This window comes from Rhea americana, unplaced genomic scaffold, assembly GCF_003343005.1.
Source record: "Rhea americana isolate MKP2758 unplaced genomic scaffold, rheAme1 scaffold_315, whole genome shotgun sequence".
In the NCBI taxonomy this organism is placed as follows: domain Eukaryota; kingdom Metazoa; phylum Chordata; class Aves; order Rheiformes; family Rheidae; genus Rhea; species Rhea americana.
Window position 1 is genome coordinate 696,071 of NW_028186441.1, and position 15,608 is coordinate 711,678.

Sequence of the window (15,608 nt, forward strand, 5' to 3'; positions counted from 1 at the left end):
CACCCCTCACACCCCATCCCTGGACACCCCACAACCAGGGACCCCTCACACCCCATCCCTGGACACCCCACAACTGCGCACCCCTCACACCCCATCCTTGGACACCCCACAACCAGGGACCCCTCACACCCCATCCTTGGACACCCCACAGCTACGCACCCCTCACACCCCATCCCTGGACACCCCACACCGCGCACCCCTCACACCCCGTCCCTGGGCACCCCACAACCAGGGACCCCTCACACCCCATCCCTGGGCACCCCACACCACGCACCCCTCACACCTCGTCCCTGGGCACCCCACAGCTATGCACCCCTCACACCCCATCCCTGGACACCTCACAACCGCACACCCCTCACACCCCATCCTTGGACACCCCACAGCTACGCACCCCTCACACCCCATCCCTGGGCACCCCACAACCGGGGACCCCCAGCAATTGCTCACTCCCCTCAACAGGACCCCTGCACCCCTCAAAAACATGCACCTCCACAACCACGCATCGCCCAGCTGCCCCAGCACCCCCTCGAGTCCCCAGGCCACGGGGCCACTGTGCCCAGGCCTGGGAACAGTGAGGGACCTGGGCAGGAGGCAGCAGTGACCTGCCACCTTCAGCACCAGCACCAATATCAAGTGGTCAACGCRGGCCTCATTCCTGCCCCAACAGGCGAGTAGCCTGTTTGCCAACATCAGGCATCCAGAAGCTGTGATACAGGTCCCCAGATTCCTGGGGGTGACTTGAAGAAAATTCCGTTTTGAAATAAAAATTGGAGGTTCACTTGCCTGGTTCATTCTTAGGCATTGGGCAGTGTTCCTCAGAAGGAATCATCAACTCTGTTGCTTTTAGGAAGGGAAAGCAGAGAGCCTCATGCTGAGGAAATGAGGCAGAAGGGAAATACAAAACACAACAGAAATTATGCTGGTGTTTTAGGTGAAGGGAGGATGGCCACAGGCAAGCAAAAGCAGGCTGCAGATCGAGAGGGTTTCTGATTCAACACCAGTCCCATAGTTTTGCTTGCTGGTGCAAATCCTGCAAGCACGAGTCTCCAGCCAGCATATGGCAGCATTGCTCCACAAGTGGCACRTACTGGACGGAGGGACACTGGGGCYGAGGTGGCAACATTTGGCAAGAACTAGCCCTCAGTTTCACCCCTTTGCTGAGGCAGCCTGCCAGAGCAATCATTCCTAGAGAAGTAGCAGCTAGGAGATAATCCACTGATATCTTGTGTTTTATAGAGGCTCGGGAGCTGGATACATAAAGCCAGATTCCTGAAGGTATGAAGTGCAAAGTTCKTTCCCTTCTGCAAAGCCACACTGAGCTACACCCACCAGCCACGTGTYTGTTGGCTCTTCTGCACCAGGAAGGCAATAATGAGTTGAAAAGATCTATTCATATGGGACCTGGAGATGCCTCCTATCAAAATTGTAAACACTTTAGAGAAAGCCCTACCTAGCAGTTYTCATTAACATATTTTCTGTTTTTCTGCTCCCTCATATGATGTTCCAGGACATTTCCATAGAAACAGGATCTTTGTTCCTTAGCAGTCCAGTTTCCAATAACTACAAACCACATTAGAGCGAGGGCAGCTGCTCTCAGCTGCTCTGCACGCACACAGATCGCGGCCATCAGCTGCTGGCAGGTCAGCGCTGCAGCCCCTGCCAGGCCTCGCTGTCTTTGCTTGGAAAGAGAGTTAATCCTGGCTGTACAGAGTGCAGCAAGAGGTCTAAGCACATGTGAGCTGCAGAGAGCACGGCAACGCTCAGAGGGTGCCTCCTGCGTCGGCCTGGAGCATCGCTCCCACTTCACTGAGGCCTTCCTTCCCAGGCGGTCTCGTGGTCCAGCGGAGGGAGTGCGGGGCAGCCTGAGCGCAGAGCAGAGCAGGCAGGGCTGGGCGCGTGGGGTCCCACTCGGCAGCACTGCGAGTGGTGCGTGACGGCAGGGTGCCACGCGGTCAGCACCGTCATGCGGCGTGGGCCGTAGTCACACGGTTGCTCTCTGATCACTGTGGCCTGCTCCTCGAGACACGAGCTGCAAGCGAGGTCCTCCCCGGCAGTGCGATCCTTGCCTGCCGGCTGCCATCCTGCTCATCTGACTCCTGAACGCTGCCCTGGCAGAGGGAGCCTGTCCCCTTCCAGCCCTCCCTGGGGAGGGACAGATGTCCTGTCAGCGTCTCGTCCGTGTTCAGGTGCTGACTGCTGGCACACGGCAGGTGAATTTGCTRTGAGGCCATGTACCTTGTTCGCTTCCAGCCTCTTACAAATTCCCACCTACACGAGCTCCCTGAGATACCTGCCATGCCTGCACAGCACAGACCACCTGAGCCAGGCCAGCTCTCCCTCCTCTAGCACTGCTCCTGGAGCTGGGCTGCATTTTCAGGGCAGTCATTTCAGCTAGTGCTGTGTGAGAGCAGCTAGTTGATGGCCCTGAAGATAGTGGGAACCACAGATCCCGACGGCTCCCCTCTGCAGTCCGTTCTGAGCATTACTGCAGCAGAATGTGGCTCTGCAAGAGGATGAGAGGTAATTCTGGACTCAGGATAAATTCACCCTCTTCTGTAGTTTACCTTTTGCACAGGCCCCCGAGAATAGCTGTGCAAACTGCTCTGGAGGAAATCTATTTCCTTTTGTATTATTTGGGGCTCGTTGCTTTTTAATGTTTATTTGCTTAGTAAATATCCTGCTGACAGAGATCATGACAGCCCAAACATTACTAAACTGTAGCAACAAGGCTAGTTAGCTTAGGAGTACCATGATGCTGTAAAATGGGATGYGGAGAGACCCCAGATGGATTCTGGAACTGGAATCCAGTCTGGCCAGAGCCAGATGCCACTGAGGCTGAGGCCACAAACTCCTGTTAGCAATTGCTGATTTTTGACTTAACACTCGGGAYGCTCTTCTCAGACCTAGGAGTCACCCATGGCCTCCAGGCTAGACGGCCTGTAAGTGCCATAGGGCTTGGCATGGCACAACACTGCTTTTGCACCTGGTTTATCAGCACAGCAGCATTTCTGCTCCCCCGAGATGCACTCGCTGCTGAATCCCCCAGCGCAGCAGCAAACCCCGGCTGCCCGCTGTCACGAGGTGGCACCATTGCATCTGTTTTACCAAGCAGCCTCCTGCCCCGAGGGGTCTGCGCTTGGTCCTGAGCGGAGAGCGGGGCAAGGTCTGGTCGGACGGGCTCCCCTTCCCCAGTGAGGAGCACGGAGCTTGCCGTTGTGATGAGGACCAGCGCCGCCAAGAAGCAGCAGCCCAGGGCTTGTTAGCTCAAGGCTCTTACAACCGAGACCAGCCAAATGCTCCAGGGGGAAAGAAATGTCGAAATACTGAATCAGCTGCACAAAGCATGCTCAATAGTGAAATATTCTCTACTTTAAAATGAGTTTCTCCTGTGCCTGTACCCACAYGCACCCCATCTAGCTGAGAACAGAAGACTATCATAGTATTATGATGTTCATCCAGAGGAGCTGCAGGGCCCAACAYGGGGTTTGGCCTCAAGTCAGGCGTTTTTGACTCCCTTATGCAATTATCCYRGCACAGCATGCTCTGAACCTGAACCAGGCTTTAAACCAGTGTGCAATACTCTGATGTCTCAGAAGGTGCTCAGGTTATATTCAGAATTAGCTCACACAACTCATACATAGCTTTGCTGCTATGAGATCCTGACTGTCAGATTTATTTACGACAGCAGGTCCTATGGTGTTGCACAGGCAATTAAGATAGGCTAATAAATGATCATAATGAAAGCATCAAGGCCTCATAAAACCCCACGTAGGAGCTCCGTCAGATATCAACAGTGAATCAAATCACCAAGGGCAGCGACAGCCTGTTCGCTCCTGTGACCCGGAGCTGTGGGTGACAGAGTATAATCATGTCTCTGCATGTCTGATGCCAAAATTTAAAAGGTGTCCAGTTCCCAAAGGGCCAAGGGATAACACGGCCRTGCCGTGCTGAGCACCTCGCGCTGCTCTGATCTCTGTAAAGCTTCTCTGGTCCGGGGTGAGACTATCTGTACCACTACACACCCTTAAACCAAAGGGATCAGTCAGCCGTACCCAAGGAGCAGAGCGCCTGGGCTGCTTGACAAGCTCTGAGTGTGGCCTTGGGCAGGCAGGCTAATTACTCCTGCCTGTTTCTCRCTTTTGCTGTTGCGAAACGATATTGCAGACATCGACCTCTCTCTTAATTCGCGTGTGAAGCTGAGTGAAGCAGCAGACCTTTCCCTTCCCATGCAGAGGAACTCGCCAGAAGCACAGAGCACAGAAGGAGTTGTTCAGGTTAGTGCCTGATTCAGGAATAAGTCTCTATCCAAGCTGAACCAAGACAACTATTTTAGAATTTTTTCCAGCCAACAAAACCCTGCATATTTTAGGGCTCAGACAACTATTATAGCACCCAACGCAACTGTTGTGCAGCTCTGCCATAGTGCCCGTGCTCCAGACGAGCGCTGCCCAGCTCCCCAGCGCCTGTGCGGGCAGGATGGGGCCGAAGGCAGATGCCGGGGAGCCCATGCTCCTCCGCGGCCCAGCCAGGCTCGGGGGGCAATGCCCACCTGGTGAGCTGGACGCGAATGCGCAGCCTGTGCAGCGTGATGAAGCRTGGGCAGAGGGAAGCCCGGAGGGGCAGGAAGATCATTTTGTTTCCTGGTGATGAACCGTAGCATTTTTGTACAATCTGCAGTCCTGTCAATCTCCCCGTGTTGCCCCAGGCTGACCGGCCCTGGGTGGGCASCCGTTGCTCGCGCACGGAAGGAGCCCGGAGAGGACCTGTCTCTTCCCATTTTGCTCTGCGGATGTATTTACATCGTGGGAGAAACGTTGTGTTTGGGAAAAGGTCCATGACAGACAGGGTTGTCTGAGCCCACACTCCCTTCACCAAGTCTATAACAGAAGATTCTTGTTGCTCTCGCTCAGAGAAAGCCACTGTGATACTCCAGCCCCCCAACCCATCTCTTCCGCGGGCTGACAAGTGTCACTGGCCATCGCCCGCTGCTGTTTCACTGCTTCCTCCGGACCATTCCTCCCTGCATACCCCACACCTAAGCAGAAACCGGGGCCCATTCGTGCCACATCTGTGAAGGCCTCCACGCTGCTGTCCTCAAGCGAAGGCTATTTCACCATTTGCCTGGGAATATCAGACCCCTTCGCTTGGGTAAGGAAATGATTCACCAAGGCGATGGCTCTTCGAGGGCTCGTGGCACTTCCGCAGGGGACGGCCGGAGCCGGGTGTCTGCGGGCCATGTACAAAGCAAGGCAAAGCTATAAGGCAACGCTAGGCCGTTTGAGAGAGGTAAACAGTGATTTCTGAGCCCAGCGCACACGAGGGCCCCGGGCAGCCTCCAGGTACGCGGCAGGGCCCTCTCCTGCGCTCCCGCGGCGGGGCTGGCGGTGCCCAGCCACGGGGAGCCGCTCGCGGCAGCGTCACAGCCGCCCCTTCCACCGCTCCCTGCCCTAGGRCATCCTGCATCCAGCCAGCCTGTGATAAAGAGGGGTGACTAACATAAAGATTTTGTATTACTCTAGGTATTTAAAACAGCGAAAGACAAAATCACGTCTGCAGGAGGATGTGCACGCACAYGTGCACATGTGCCCGCTGCTCTCTGCACCTTAGTCCATTACAAGCTCTGCTCACTCCCCCTTTTTTCTGGCTTCTTTCTCCCTGGGAAAAACAGTGCTATACAGAGCAACGGGAGCTATTACTATTTTATTACTATTTTATTTCTCTTTGGGGAGAAATTCACTGAAGCAAACACAAGGAAAAGGTCTCTATAAACCCTGTTGGTTCCTTTTCCCTGGAAAACGCTGCTCCTCAACAGATTAAAGACGAGTGGGATACAATTGGCCCTAGTTTTCTGAAGGCTGGAGAGCTTAAACGAGAGCACGTTGATCTATGCTTAATGTGATTAAGTTACATCTCTCAGTATCATGCTAATTAAATTAAACTCCCCATTGCTGCCTCTGCGGCTTAAACAGAATTGCCCAAAGTTGTTTTAAGACTGCAGTTTGCTTCCCTGCATTTCATTGCATGGATGAGCAGGTAGGATAAAAGCAATCTGCTAATAAATAATCATAGGGGTTAGAAACCTCTTCCAAATCAATGGAAATTCAAGTTTAGGTCTGATTTAAACTAGGTTTAGACTGTAAATTTTGAATTTAAAGCAATTTTCGCTCTAAGTAAAGGAAGTAACAAGAAAACCAGAGGTGAACTSCTGGAGGGAGAGCGCGGGGCCTGTCTGACCGGGGTTTGGACAAYGCGAGGGCTGATGTCTCAGAGGCCAGACAAACTTTTAGAGCRTAAACAGCAGTAGACAGGAGGCAGAGGGCTCAGCTGCCATAGCTGTCTGCTCAACGGCCCCTTCCCCGAGCGGGCCAAAGAGGCACCACCGCACCAAGCACCCCGCCGGTAGGCAGGAGCCGGTTGTGCTACTTCAAACACGAGGCCGCTTGTAATCCCCGTCGCCTGCTCTGTGAAATGCCTCTAACTCAGCGTCAGATGATGGACGCTGTCATTTATGCCCGTAAAATAGTCTTCATCTGGGTGGGATTATATTTTGCTTCCCCCAACACRCTCCTCTGACAGATCCAGCTCGTAAACGGGATTTTCTCACTTTCACTACTAAGCAAGGGTTATTTGGGAGCATGTTTAGCTCATTTGGTTAGAGTGTAGTGCTGCTAATACCAAGCTCGTGGGTTCAATCCCCCCATGGGGCTATGCTGAGGGCTGGACTAGATGATCTCCAGAGGTGCCTTCCAACCTTACCAGTCTACAATTCTAAGACACAAAAGCCTCAGTCACTACAGCCCCTTTCCCAGCTCCTGCACAGCACCCTGGCAGCTAAGTACAGTCTTTGCTTTAATTCCTGATGGCTGTGCCCACACCTGTATTAAAAGGACTGCAGCTGAAATTCATTGCTTCGCAAAAGCCCAGGAGTGACACAAATCCCACATAAGCCTGCGGCAGATTAGCTTGTCCCTCACCTGTGTGCTGGCTCAGGCGCGAGCCACACCGGCAAAGCCCTGCAGAGCCACGTGCACACGGGCTCACGGAGCGGAGGCTCTGCCGTGGCGGGGGCAGGACACCCCCAACGCCGCTTGCTCCAGATGCAGGCGCAGGACGAGCCCGACGGCTTCCAGCTGAGCAGCTCAGCCTGGAGGGCAAGCTGTTACCTATCACTGCTCGTAAACCCACAAGCAGAAAACGTGTTGCATTTTCAAGTGTTAAAAAAKAATTTCATATTCCGTAAGGAAAGAGGGAAGAAACCTGCAGTCCGTGAGGATTGCTGYGCGCCGGCAGGGCGGACGCTGACGGCGAGCTGCCAGACGGTGCAGGGCAGCCCTGCCTGCCGCCCGTGTGCCCCTGAACGGCACGGTCTCACGCCTCGGCCGGCCCGAGCCGCAGCGAGCCGCCGTAGCTCGTCCGACCTCAGCGGAGAGCCAGTCCTGCTTGCCCCCTTTGCCCGCAGCTCGTGTAGCGTGCTGCATCGCCGGGCGGCCTCATCCCCAGCACCGCTCCCGGCGGCAGCCGGGGCCACCAGGCTCAGATGTGCAAAACTGATGAGATGTATTTTTACCCGAATGCTTCTAACAGATCTTCATGCGTGTGCATAAAGTATTAACGTCTCCAGGAGAGGTTTCCCATGGTTGCTGCCCGGGCCGTGAGCAGCCGCCCGCGCGCGGAGCAGACGCCAGGCTCAGCTCCTCTGCACTCTGCTGCTGCGCCAGCGCGGCACCCAGGGCGAGGGCTTTCGGCGCCCGCCGTCGCCTCCCCGGCGGTGCCGAGCTGCCGAAGCTGTTCCGCGTCCGGATGGTTTCTCTGCAGCGACTCACGTCGCTGCGCGACACAGAGACCCGGAGCCGACACGAACCAGACGGAGCCCTGCAGGGTAACTCGGATCAGGCAGCTCCGCACRTGCCGAAGCGCCCAGGGACGTGCTGGCCCACGCGGGCCTGCCGCGAGCGCTGGTTGAGTTGGTGCTCGGTGTTCGACCCCCGGCCGGAAGCCGTTTGCAGGCCACCCTGGCTCCGCAGCTTCGGGGCCCCTGCGGTGGCTCTGGCACCTTCGCCCGCGCCGCTGGCGTTGCAAAGCACCCCAAGCCCACAGAGCTCGTTGCTGACGAGGAGGAGAGCGAGCAGAAGCAAGCCTCCACTTCTGGCTTAGCACCACGTCGGTGTCACGGTTTCGCTAAGCCCAGCAYGGGTGCGAGGAACGGCCCCCCGACGGCCCCCGGAGCGGCACGACCCGGGCGGCGGGGCCGGTCCCCGCGGTTCGGCCGCGCGGGCAAACGCTCCCTCCGCTCCCCCTCCCGCCGGCGATCAAAGGACGGGCCTCGCGCGGCGCCGCTTTCCCGGCGGAGGGGGGGAAGCCCCGTCAGCGGGACCCTCCCCTCCTCGGATCTGTCATCAGCGCGAGAAATCCTGCCCTTCCCCAACTTGTTCAGCCTGAAGCCTGCAGGACCGGCGCGGCGGCAGGATGGCAGAGCAGCCCTCGCCGGCGCCGCCCGGCCCCCGAGCCCGCCCCAGGGACAAGTGGAGCAAAAAGATGGATTTCCTCCTCTCCGTAATTGGATTTGCTGTCGATCTGGGCAACGTTTGGCGGTTCCCTTATATCTGCTATCAAAACGGAGGGGGTAAGGACACATCTAGGATTATTTAAGTCTTCTTTTTGAGAAAAAAGAATTGTTTTTCATCTTTCAGACCTGGCAGACTTGCCGTTTCTCTCCTTTGTTTGTGCCTGTAGCTGCCCCTCTCCAGCGAGGGCAGTTTCAGGGAGCAACCCAACTTCTGCTGACATCCGTCTCTTTCCTGTTTTGTGTCTTTTTGTCACTAAAACTCCTCTTCCATTCGCTTCTTTCCTGGTGTGATTAGAGATGTCAGCRTGCAGCTATGCATAGCTAGCACGCGTTGTATGGTTAGTCGTTTTAAGACTAAAAAGAGAAAACTAACAGGGTTCAGGTAACGACTAAGCTGTAAATTTGGGGTGGGAGGTTTGGGCACTTTACGATCTGGTGCTTTGGGGGAGCAGCCCGTCCGGATGCTCGAGCCTTGGGCTGAGGCGGGCAGGCGGCGAGGCATGGATGCACGCAGCCGGCGCCCGGCGCTGCCCACGCCGTGCCCCTCGCGCAGCTCCCTCCTGGCCGGGGTGAGCGGCAGAAAGTTAGGACACATTAGCTCCACTAAGGAAAAGACTGGAGTAAACGATAGCTAAATGCATTGAGAATATAAAAACTTTCACAGAGGACGACTGAAAGGGAATGAAACTTTTGTGCAGTTTGCAGAAACACTGTGGACTTAATTGCCCGAGTCGGAGGCACTCAGGTAACATCCTCTCTGTGACTGAGAACATTAGAGGAAAATAATTAGAGCCATAGTTGAGGCTAAAGTGTGGCTGTGGGGTGCCCGGGCTGGAGCGCGCCGGGCGAAGGGCCAGGACCGGYCCGGAAAGAGGGGGCAGAGGAGCGCAGCTGCGGGCGGGTCGGGGCTCGGGATTCGGCTGGACGCGTTTGCAGCAGCGAGGCCAGCGCTGCACCGCACGCCTCCCCAGCGCCCTGCCCGCGGCGGCCCGGGAGCTTCCCTCTTGCAGGGGCTCTGGCAGCTCATCCGTGCCCCGACGCAGAGCCCGCCGTGCCCGCGGCCGGGACCCCGCAGCACCAGCCCGCTCCTGGAGGAGAGGGCGCGGAGGAGCCGCGCGGGCTGGACTAACTGAGCTGCCCCCCGTGCTGTCGGGGCCGCGCGGCCCCAGCGGCCGGCGGAGCAGGGCTGCGGGGCCCGGCGGCGGCGGCGGGGCTCAGCGCTGCGCCGTCCCTGCCCCGCAGGAGCCTTCCTCATCCCCTACGTGCTGATGGCCCTTTTCGGTGGGGTGCCGCTCTTCTACATGGAGCTGGCGCTGGGGCAGTTCCACGGGACCGGCGCCATCCCCATCTGGAAACGCATCTGCCCCATCTTTAAAGGTAAGGGATGGCGGCAGGGAGGGCCGGCGGAGGCAGCACCGCCGGCGCTGCGGGAACCGGCCCTCCTCTTTTCCCAGGCATCGGCTTTGCCATTTGCATCATCGGCCTGTACGTCTCCTTCTACTACAACACCATCATCGCCTGGGCTCTCTACTACTTCTACTCGTCCCTCTCGGGCACCCTGCCCTGGACCAGCTGCGACAACCCCTGGAACACGCCCAACTGCACCAACTACTTCGGGGGCAGCAACGTCACCTGGACCAACTCCTCMCGGTCCCCCGCCGAGGAGTTTTACACGTAAGTGCGTGGAAGCGGGTGAGGCCGCTGAGCCGGGGCAGGTCCCCGAGGATGCACCCGGGTCTGGCCGGCGAGTGGGACCAGCAGCACCGGCAGCGGGAGCACCGGTGCCCGCGGCCTCCGCTCGGGGAAGCTCCCGGGGAGCCGCAGGGTCTGTCCCCTCCTGCGGTGCTGCGGAGACGGGCACGTGGCCTGCCCGGGCCGTGTCCCTGGCGAGCAGCCGCCGAGCCCCGTCCCAGCAGCCCGCACCGTGGGGCGCAGCCGAGGCCGTGCGCCGCCCCGAGTCCCCTTCCCCGGCACCGGGCTCTCCGGCCGCAGGAGGAAGGTCCTGGAGATCCAGAAGTCCGGCGGCCTCTACGACGTGGGGGGCATCCGCTGGCAGCTGCTCCTCTGCCTCTTCCTCATCTTCACCATCGTCTACTTCAGCCTGTGGAAAGGAGTGAAAACCTCGGGGAAGGTAAGAGGGGGCCGGTGGCACGGACCTGGGCACACGTGCCGCGCCGCCAGGCACCCGGTGGCTCCCCTCCATCGCCCCGGCCGCACCGGAGGGGCTGAGCACGGCGGGCACCCGGCTTCTCGGCTAGCTAAACGAGGGGCCTTGCCCCCTCGGCAGCCCTCGCCAGCACCCCTCCGCCGCCCGGGCCGCAGCGCCCGGCCGTGCCCCACAGCGYGGGGGCTCGGCGGAGCCGCTGCTGACCCCCGCCTCCGCTGCAGGTGGTGTGGGTGACGGCCACACTGCCCTACATCGTCCTCCTCGTCCTCCTGGTCCGCGGGGCCACCCTGCCCGGCGCCTGGAGAGGGGTCGTCTTCTACCTGCGCCCGGACTGGGGCAAGCTCCTGAGCACGGCGGTGAGTGCACGGCGGGGGCCCCGCGCCCTCGCCTGCGACCCCGGCCGCCCCGGCCTCCTCGCTCCTGCGGAAGCCCTGGACGAGCTCTGGGAAATGTAAATCTGTAATCGAATCACCCATCTCATTTGCCGCTGGGCTTTATTCCCGCCGCTGGCCTGACAACAGGCTTCCGGGGGGTGATTAGCAGCGCGGCGGGGAGGGGGCAGTTCTCATCAAAGGAGCCGCGGGGCTCGAGCCTGCCCGGCCGGGCGCCGCAGGGGCTCGGGCCCCCTCGCGCTCCCTCCTCCCGCTGCGGGCGGGTGGACGGGGACGCGGCGGGAGAGCTGCTCCCTTCCTCGCTGCTCCGAGCCCCAGGCGGGAGCGGAGGCCTGGCAGCACGGGCCGAGGCGGATGGAGCCCGGCTCCGCCGCGCTGCCGAGCCCGGAGCGCCCGCCCGGCCCCGGCGCCAGCCTGCCCCTCGCTTCCCTGCCAGGTCTGGGTTGACGCCGCCGCGCAGATTTTCTTCTCCTTGGGCCCYGGATTCGGCGTCCTCCTCGCTCTGGCCAGTTACAACCATTTCCACAACAACTGTTACCGGTGAGCAGCGCGGCTGTGCCGTGGGGCCGCGCCGGGCGAGAGCCGAGCTCGCGGGAAGGTCTGCGCRGGCGCCGGCGTCGCGGGACACGTCCCCCCGTCTGCTTTCCAGGGACGCCCTGGTCACCAGCGTGGTCAACTGCCTCACCAGCTTCCTCTCGGGCTTCGTCATCTTCACCGTGCTGGGCTACATGGCCGAGATGAGGGACGTGGAGGTGGAGGACGTGGCCAAGGACAAAGGTCCGTCTCCGGCGAGCGGCGGCGCCCCGGGGGCCGCGGTGCCGACCGGCCCTGGCCCCGTGAGCTTGCCCAGCCCGGCGCGCGGCTGGGGCCGGGCACGGCCGCTCCTGCCACGCTCCCGCCACGCTGTCCCCGTTCCCCGCTAGGGCCGAGCCTCCTCTTCATCACCTACCCGGAGGCGATCGCCAATATGGTGGGATCTACCTTCTTCGCCATCATATTCTTCCTCATGCTGATAACTCTGGGGCTGGACAGCACGGTAGGGCTGGGCACGGGCTGCTCGCCGCTAGCGGGCCTGATCCGGCGCCTGTGAAGCCCGGGYGGGCGGGCGGGCGCCGCTCTGGGTGGAGGCCGGGTGACCCGGAGCCGGGACGGAGAGGGCCCGGGGCTGCAGCAGATCTCCTCGAGAGGCGGGTGCCTTCTTCCTCTGCCTCACRCCAGCGCGCCCGTTGCAGTTCGGGGGCTTGGAAGCGGTGATCACGGCCGTGATGGACGAGTACCCGCACGTCCTCGCTCAGCGCCGGGAGCTCTTTGTCCTTGGCCTCATCACAGTGTGCTTCCTGGGCTCTCTGAGCACCCTCACCTACGTGAGTACGGCACCGGCGGGCCGGACACGCTCTGCTTCACCCCGCGAGGCGTCCCTTCCTTTCTCAAAGAAGGGAGATTTTGCCAGAGACCTGCTAAGTGCCCCGAGAGGCTCTGCCAGCAGCTCTCCACTAACCCCCCCCCCGAGCTCGGGAAGCCCTCAGAGATCGCCGTGGCATGGCCTGCTCCTTCGCCAGCCAGGTCCGTCCCCGCAGCAGAGCCTGGGGACACGGCCGAGGTGCAAGGGACGCAGGAGACTCCCTCCCTGCTCGCCGTGGGGCAGGAGACGCCCCGCAGGAGCGGGGCCGGGGGAGCTTCTCCGTCCCCCCGGCCGAGCCTCCCGGGGAACCCGAACCTTGGCAAAGAAGCCAGGTGCTGAGAGCAAGAGGGGCGCAGCGCGCCTCCGGGGCGAGCCGCCACCTCGCCCGTGTCGTTCCAGGGCGGCGCGTACGTGGTGAAGCTCCTGGAGGAGTTCGGAGCTGGCTGCTCCATCCTGGCCGTGGTGCTACTGGAAGCAATAGCCGTGTCCTGGTTTTACGGTAAGAAACCGTTATTAAGCACATGCTCTGCACCTGAAAACCAGCCTGCGGGCGCTCGCACGTGTGCTGAGCCTCAGGCACGCCGGGGAACGGCCGGGAATGCGGRGGCACGGCGGCGCAGGAGCGCACGCGAGACTCCCGGCACGGCGGGACGAGGGCCAAAGGGCGCCGCGCTTCCCAGCCCGCGCACCCCGCCGTGGTGCGGGGCCCGGCCGCCCCGGGTCGTGACGGCTCTCCCTCCGGCAGGGATCCAGCGGTTCTCGAGCGACGTGAAAGCCATGCTGGGCTTTGCCCCGGGGATGTTCTGGAAGGTTTGCTGGGTCGCCATCAGCCCTGCCTTTCTAGCAGTGAGTATCAATATCCCAAGTGACAAATCAAGTCACCAGTTTGCCTTTAAACGCTGAGCAAGGGGGTTGCCAAAGGCTGCTGTTTGGGAAACATGCATCCCCACTGTTCTCTCCAACATAAAATCAATGGGAAGCTCCTAAATTAATTAGGAAACGTTGCAGGCTGCCCACAGCCCTGGACAGGGGATTTCTCAAAGACAAGGAGATACAAGTGCGTTTTCCAGCCGCTTTGGCAGCTGCGCTCCAGGCACAGCCGGGTGCTGGCAGCCGGGCACGCTTAGCACACGCTGGACGCGGCCTGTTTCACCCCCTCGGGAAAGGGAGCTGCCGACGCCGCGGGCGCCCCGCGCTCGCCCGCTCAGCCAGCCGCGGCCCCCAACCCACCGCAGCCCGTGCTGGACCCGCCGCCTCTGAACCGCCAGCCCTGCCGCGCTTCAAAGGCTGCCGCTGCGAGGTGCGGAGGAGAAACCTTGCGGGGATTAAKCACGGCTCCAAGAGCTTTGCCTCGGTTCTTAAGAGAGAAGCACCATCATCAAAGCAGGCAGCAAACGGTTTCATTTCCCCGCGGAGACGTGCAGCCTTTGCAGGCCATCGTCTTTGCGGCTTGTCAGAGGAAGAACTGCAAGAGTAAACGGGCGCGAGCGCTGGCAGTCTGGGAAACGTCACCGCCAAAGCCACGTTCACCGTTAGCAGTTAGAAGCAACGGCAGAGCRACGCGAGCGCTGTCAGGCCGCGGGACGAGCCCGGACCCGGGGCAGGGCTGGGGAGATGCTGCAGCTGCTCTGCTCGCCCTGTGGAGCGAGCGGGGCTCTTCTGCCGGGCTGCTTAAGCCTCCCCAACGGGCCCTGCCCGCTCCCGGTGCGGAGGTTTCGCCGGCTGCGTGTCCGCGGCCCAGCCCTGCGCGCGCGGGACGCTCTGCTGCCGTCCTTCCCCAACGCGACCCTCTTCGTTCGCTAACAGTTCATCATCGCCAGCTCTCTGCTGGACCAGCCGCCTCTCGCGCTCTTCGACTACCAGTACCCGGCGTGGAGCATCTCCGTGGGCTCCCTCGTAGGAGCCTCGTCCTTCGTCTGCATCCCTTTCTACATGGTGTACAAGCTGGTGTGGACGCCGGGGTCCCTCAAGCAGGTGAGGGGCCGGGGGCCGCTCCGCGGCGGCTCCGGCGCCCGCGGGGTGGGAGCTGGTGCGGGCGGCCCGCTCCTCCCGCTGCACCGTCCTTCCAGCCCCCTCTGGTGACCCGGTTTCCCGAGGGCTCGGAGGAGCACGGCTCGATGGCCTAATCCCTTTAAAGCCGTATTTCAAAAGCCGTTATTTGGGCCGGGCCAGAAGACAGCGGCAGCTCGTAGGCAGGAGGGAGGCRCAAACCCGCCCCTCCTGCGCGCCCCTTCGCGGGACACCTCCTCCCCACGGCGGGTGGGACGGGCACGCGGCGTCCACGCCGTGCCGCCGGGCGCACGGCCGGGGGGAGAGCAGGACGGGGGGCACCAGGGTCTCCCGCACGCAGCCCCCGGGCCGGAAGGTAACCCGGTGCCAACCTTCCCGGCCCCCGACGTCCTCCAGCGTCTCGCCGTCTGCATTCGGCCCGAGAAAACAGCACGAGAGCCGCAGGCGGAGGCGGTGCGTCTGTCGCCGCTCCGCTAGCGCCGCGGCGCATCCGAGGGACGCGGACCGCCCCGCGGCTGCCCCGGCGCTGCCGAAACGCCACGTCGGGCGGGCAGAGGCAGCGCTGCCGTGGCTCTCCCCGCTGCGGACCGCTCCTCTCGGCCCCGGCGCGACGCCGCGGCAGCTCCCGCAGCGCGCCCCGAGGGCACCGCAGCAGAGGCCGGCGCCGGCAGCCTGTGCGTCGCGCGCTGGAAGGCCAGAGCCGGCCCTCACCGCGGGCAGGAAACGCGCGATCGGCAGCGCTGAGAGCCGGACCCGGCTGCGCGCAAACGAGAGCCCGGCCTGGCTGGAAGCCGAGCGACCAAACCCCGCCGAGCGCTGCCCCGCCGCGGCCCGGAGCCGAAGCCGAGCGCGAGGCCCCACGCCGGGCGCAAACGCGGCCCGCTCGGGAACGCTCGCCGCCTCGCTGCGCAAACCGAGCGGACGCAAGCGCTGCGTGCCGCTAGCTGTGCCGGGGTGACGTGGAAAATAAAGCCGACGCCGGTTACGACGGGATAAGACRGGGGAGAGGACGCAGCGTTCGAGCGAGGCGCGCCGGGCCGGCTGCGGACCGCGGAGCGGGGAGGGCGCGCG

General features: G+C 61.5%; 1 protein-coding gene across 4 annotated transcripts; it reads left to right on the forward strand.

The window, feature by feature from the left end:
- Positions 1–8,425: 8,425 nt before the first annotated feature.
- LOC146592864 (sodium-dependent serotonin transporter-like) lies at positions 8,426–15,093 on the forward strand. Of its 4 annotated transcripts, XM_085310309.1 has the most exons (13): positions 8,426–8,623; positions 9,809–9,943; positions 10,021–10,240; positions 10,559–10,697; positions 10,955–11,089; positions 11,562–11,665; positions 11,775–11,902; positions 12,049–12,161; positions 12,358–12,489; positions 12,927–13,026; positions 13,273–13,373; positions 14,334–14,501; positions 14,934–15,093. In XM_085310309.1, exons 1-13 carry the CDS (start codon positions 8,467–8,469, stop codon positions 15,012–15,014), a joined length of 1,713 nt encoding a protein of 570 aa, XP_085166435.1. In that variant the 5' UTR covers positions 8,426–8,466; the 3' UTR covers positions 15,015–15,093. The 4 variants fall into 4 exon arrangements, with proteins under 4 accessions (XP_085166435.1, XP_085166433.1, XP_085166434.1 ...); XM_085310307.1 differs by having other exon boundaries at positions 12,884–13,026; positions 14,334–14,975; XM_085310308.1 differs by lacking the exon at positions 14,934–15,093 and having other exon boundaries at positions 14,334–14,643.
- Positions 15,094–15,608: the final 515 nt, after the last annotated feature.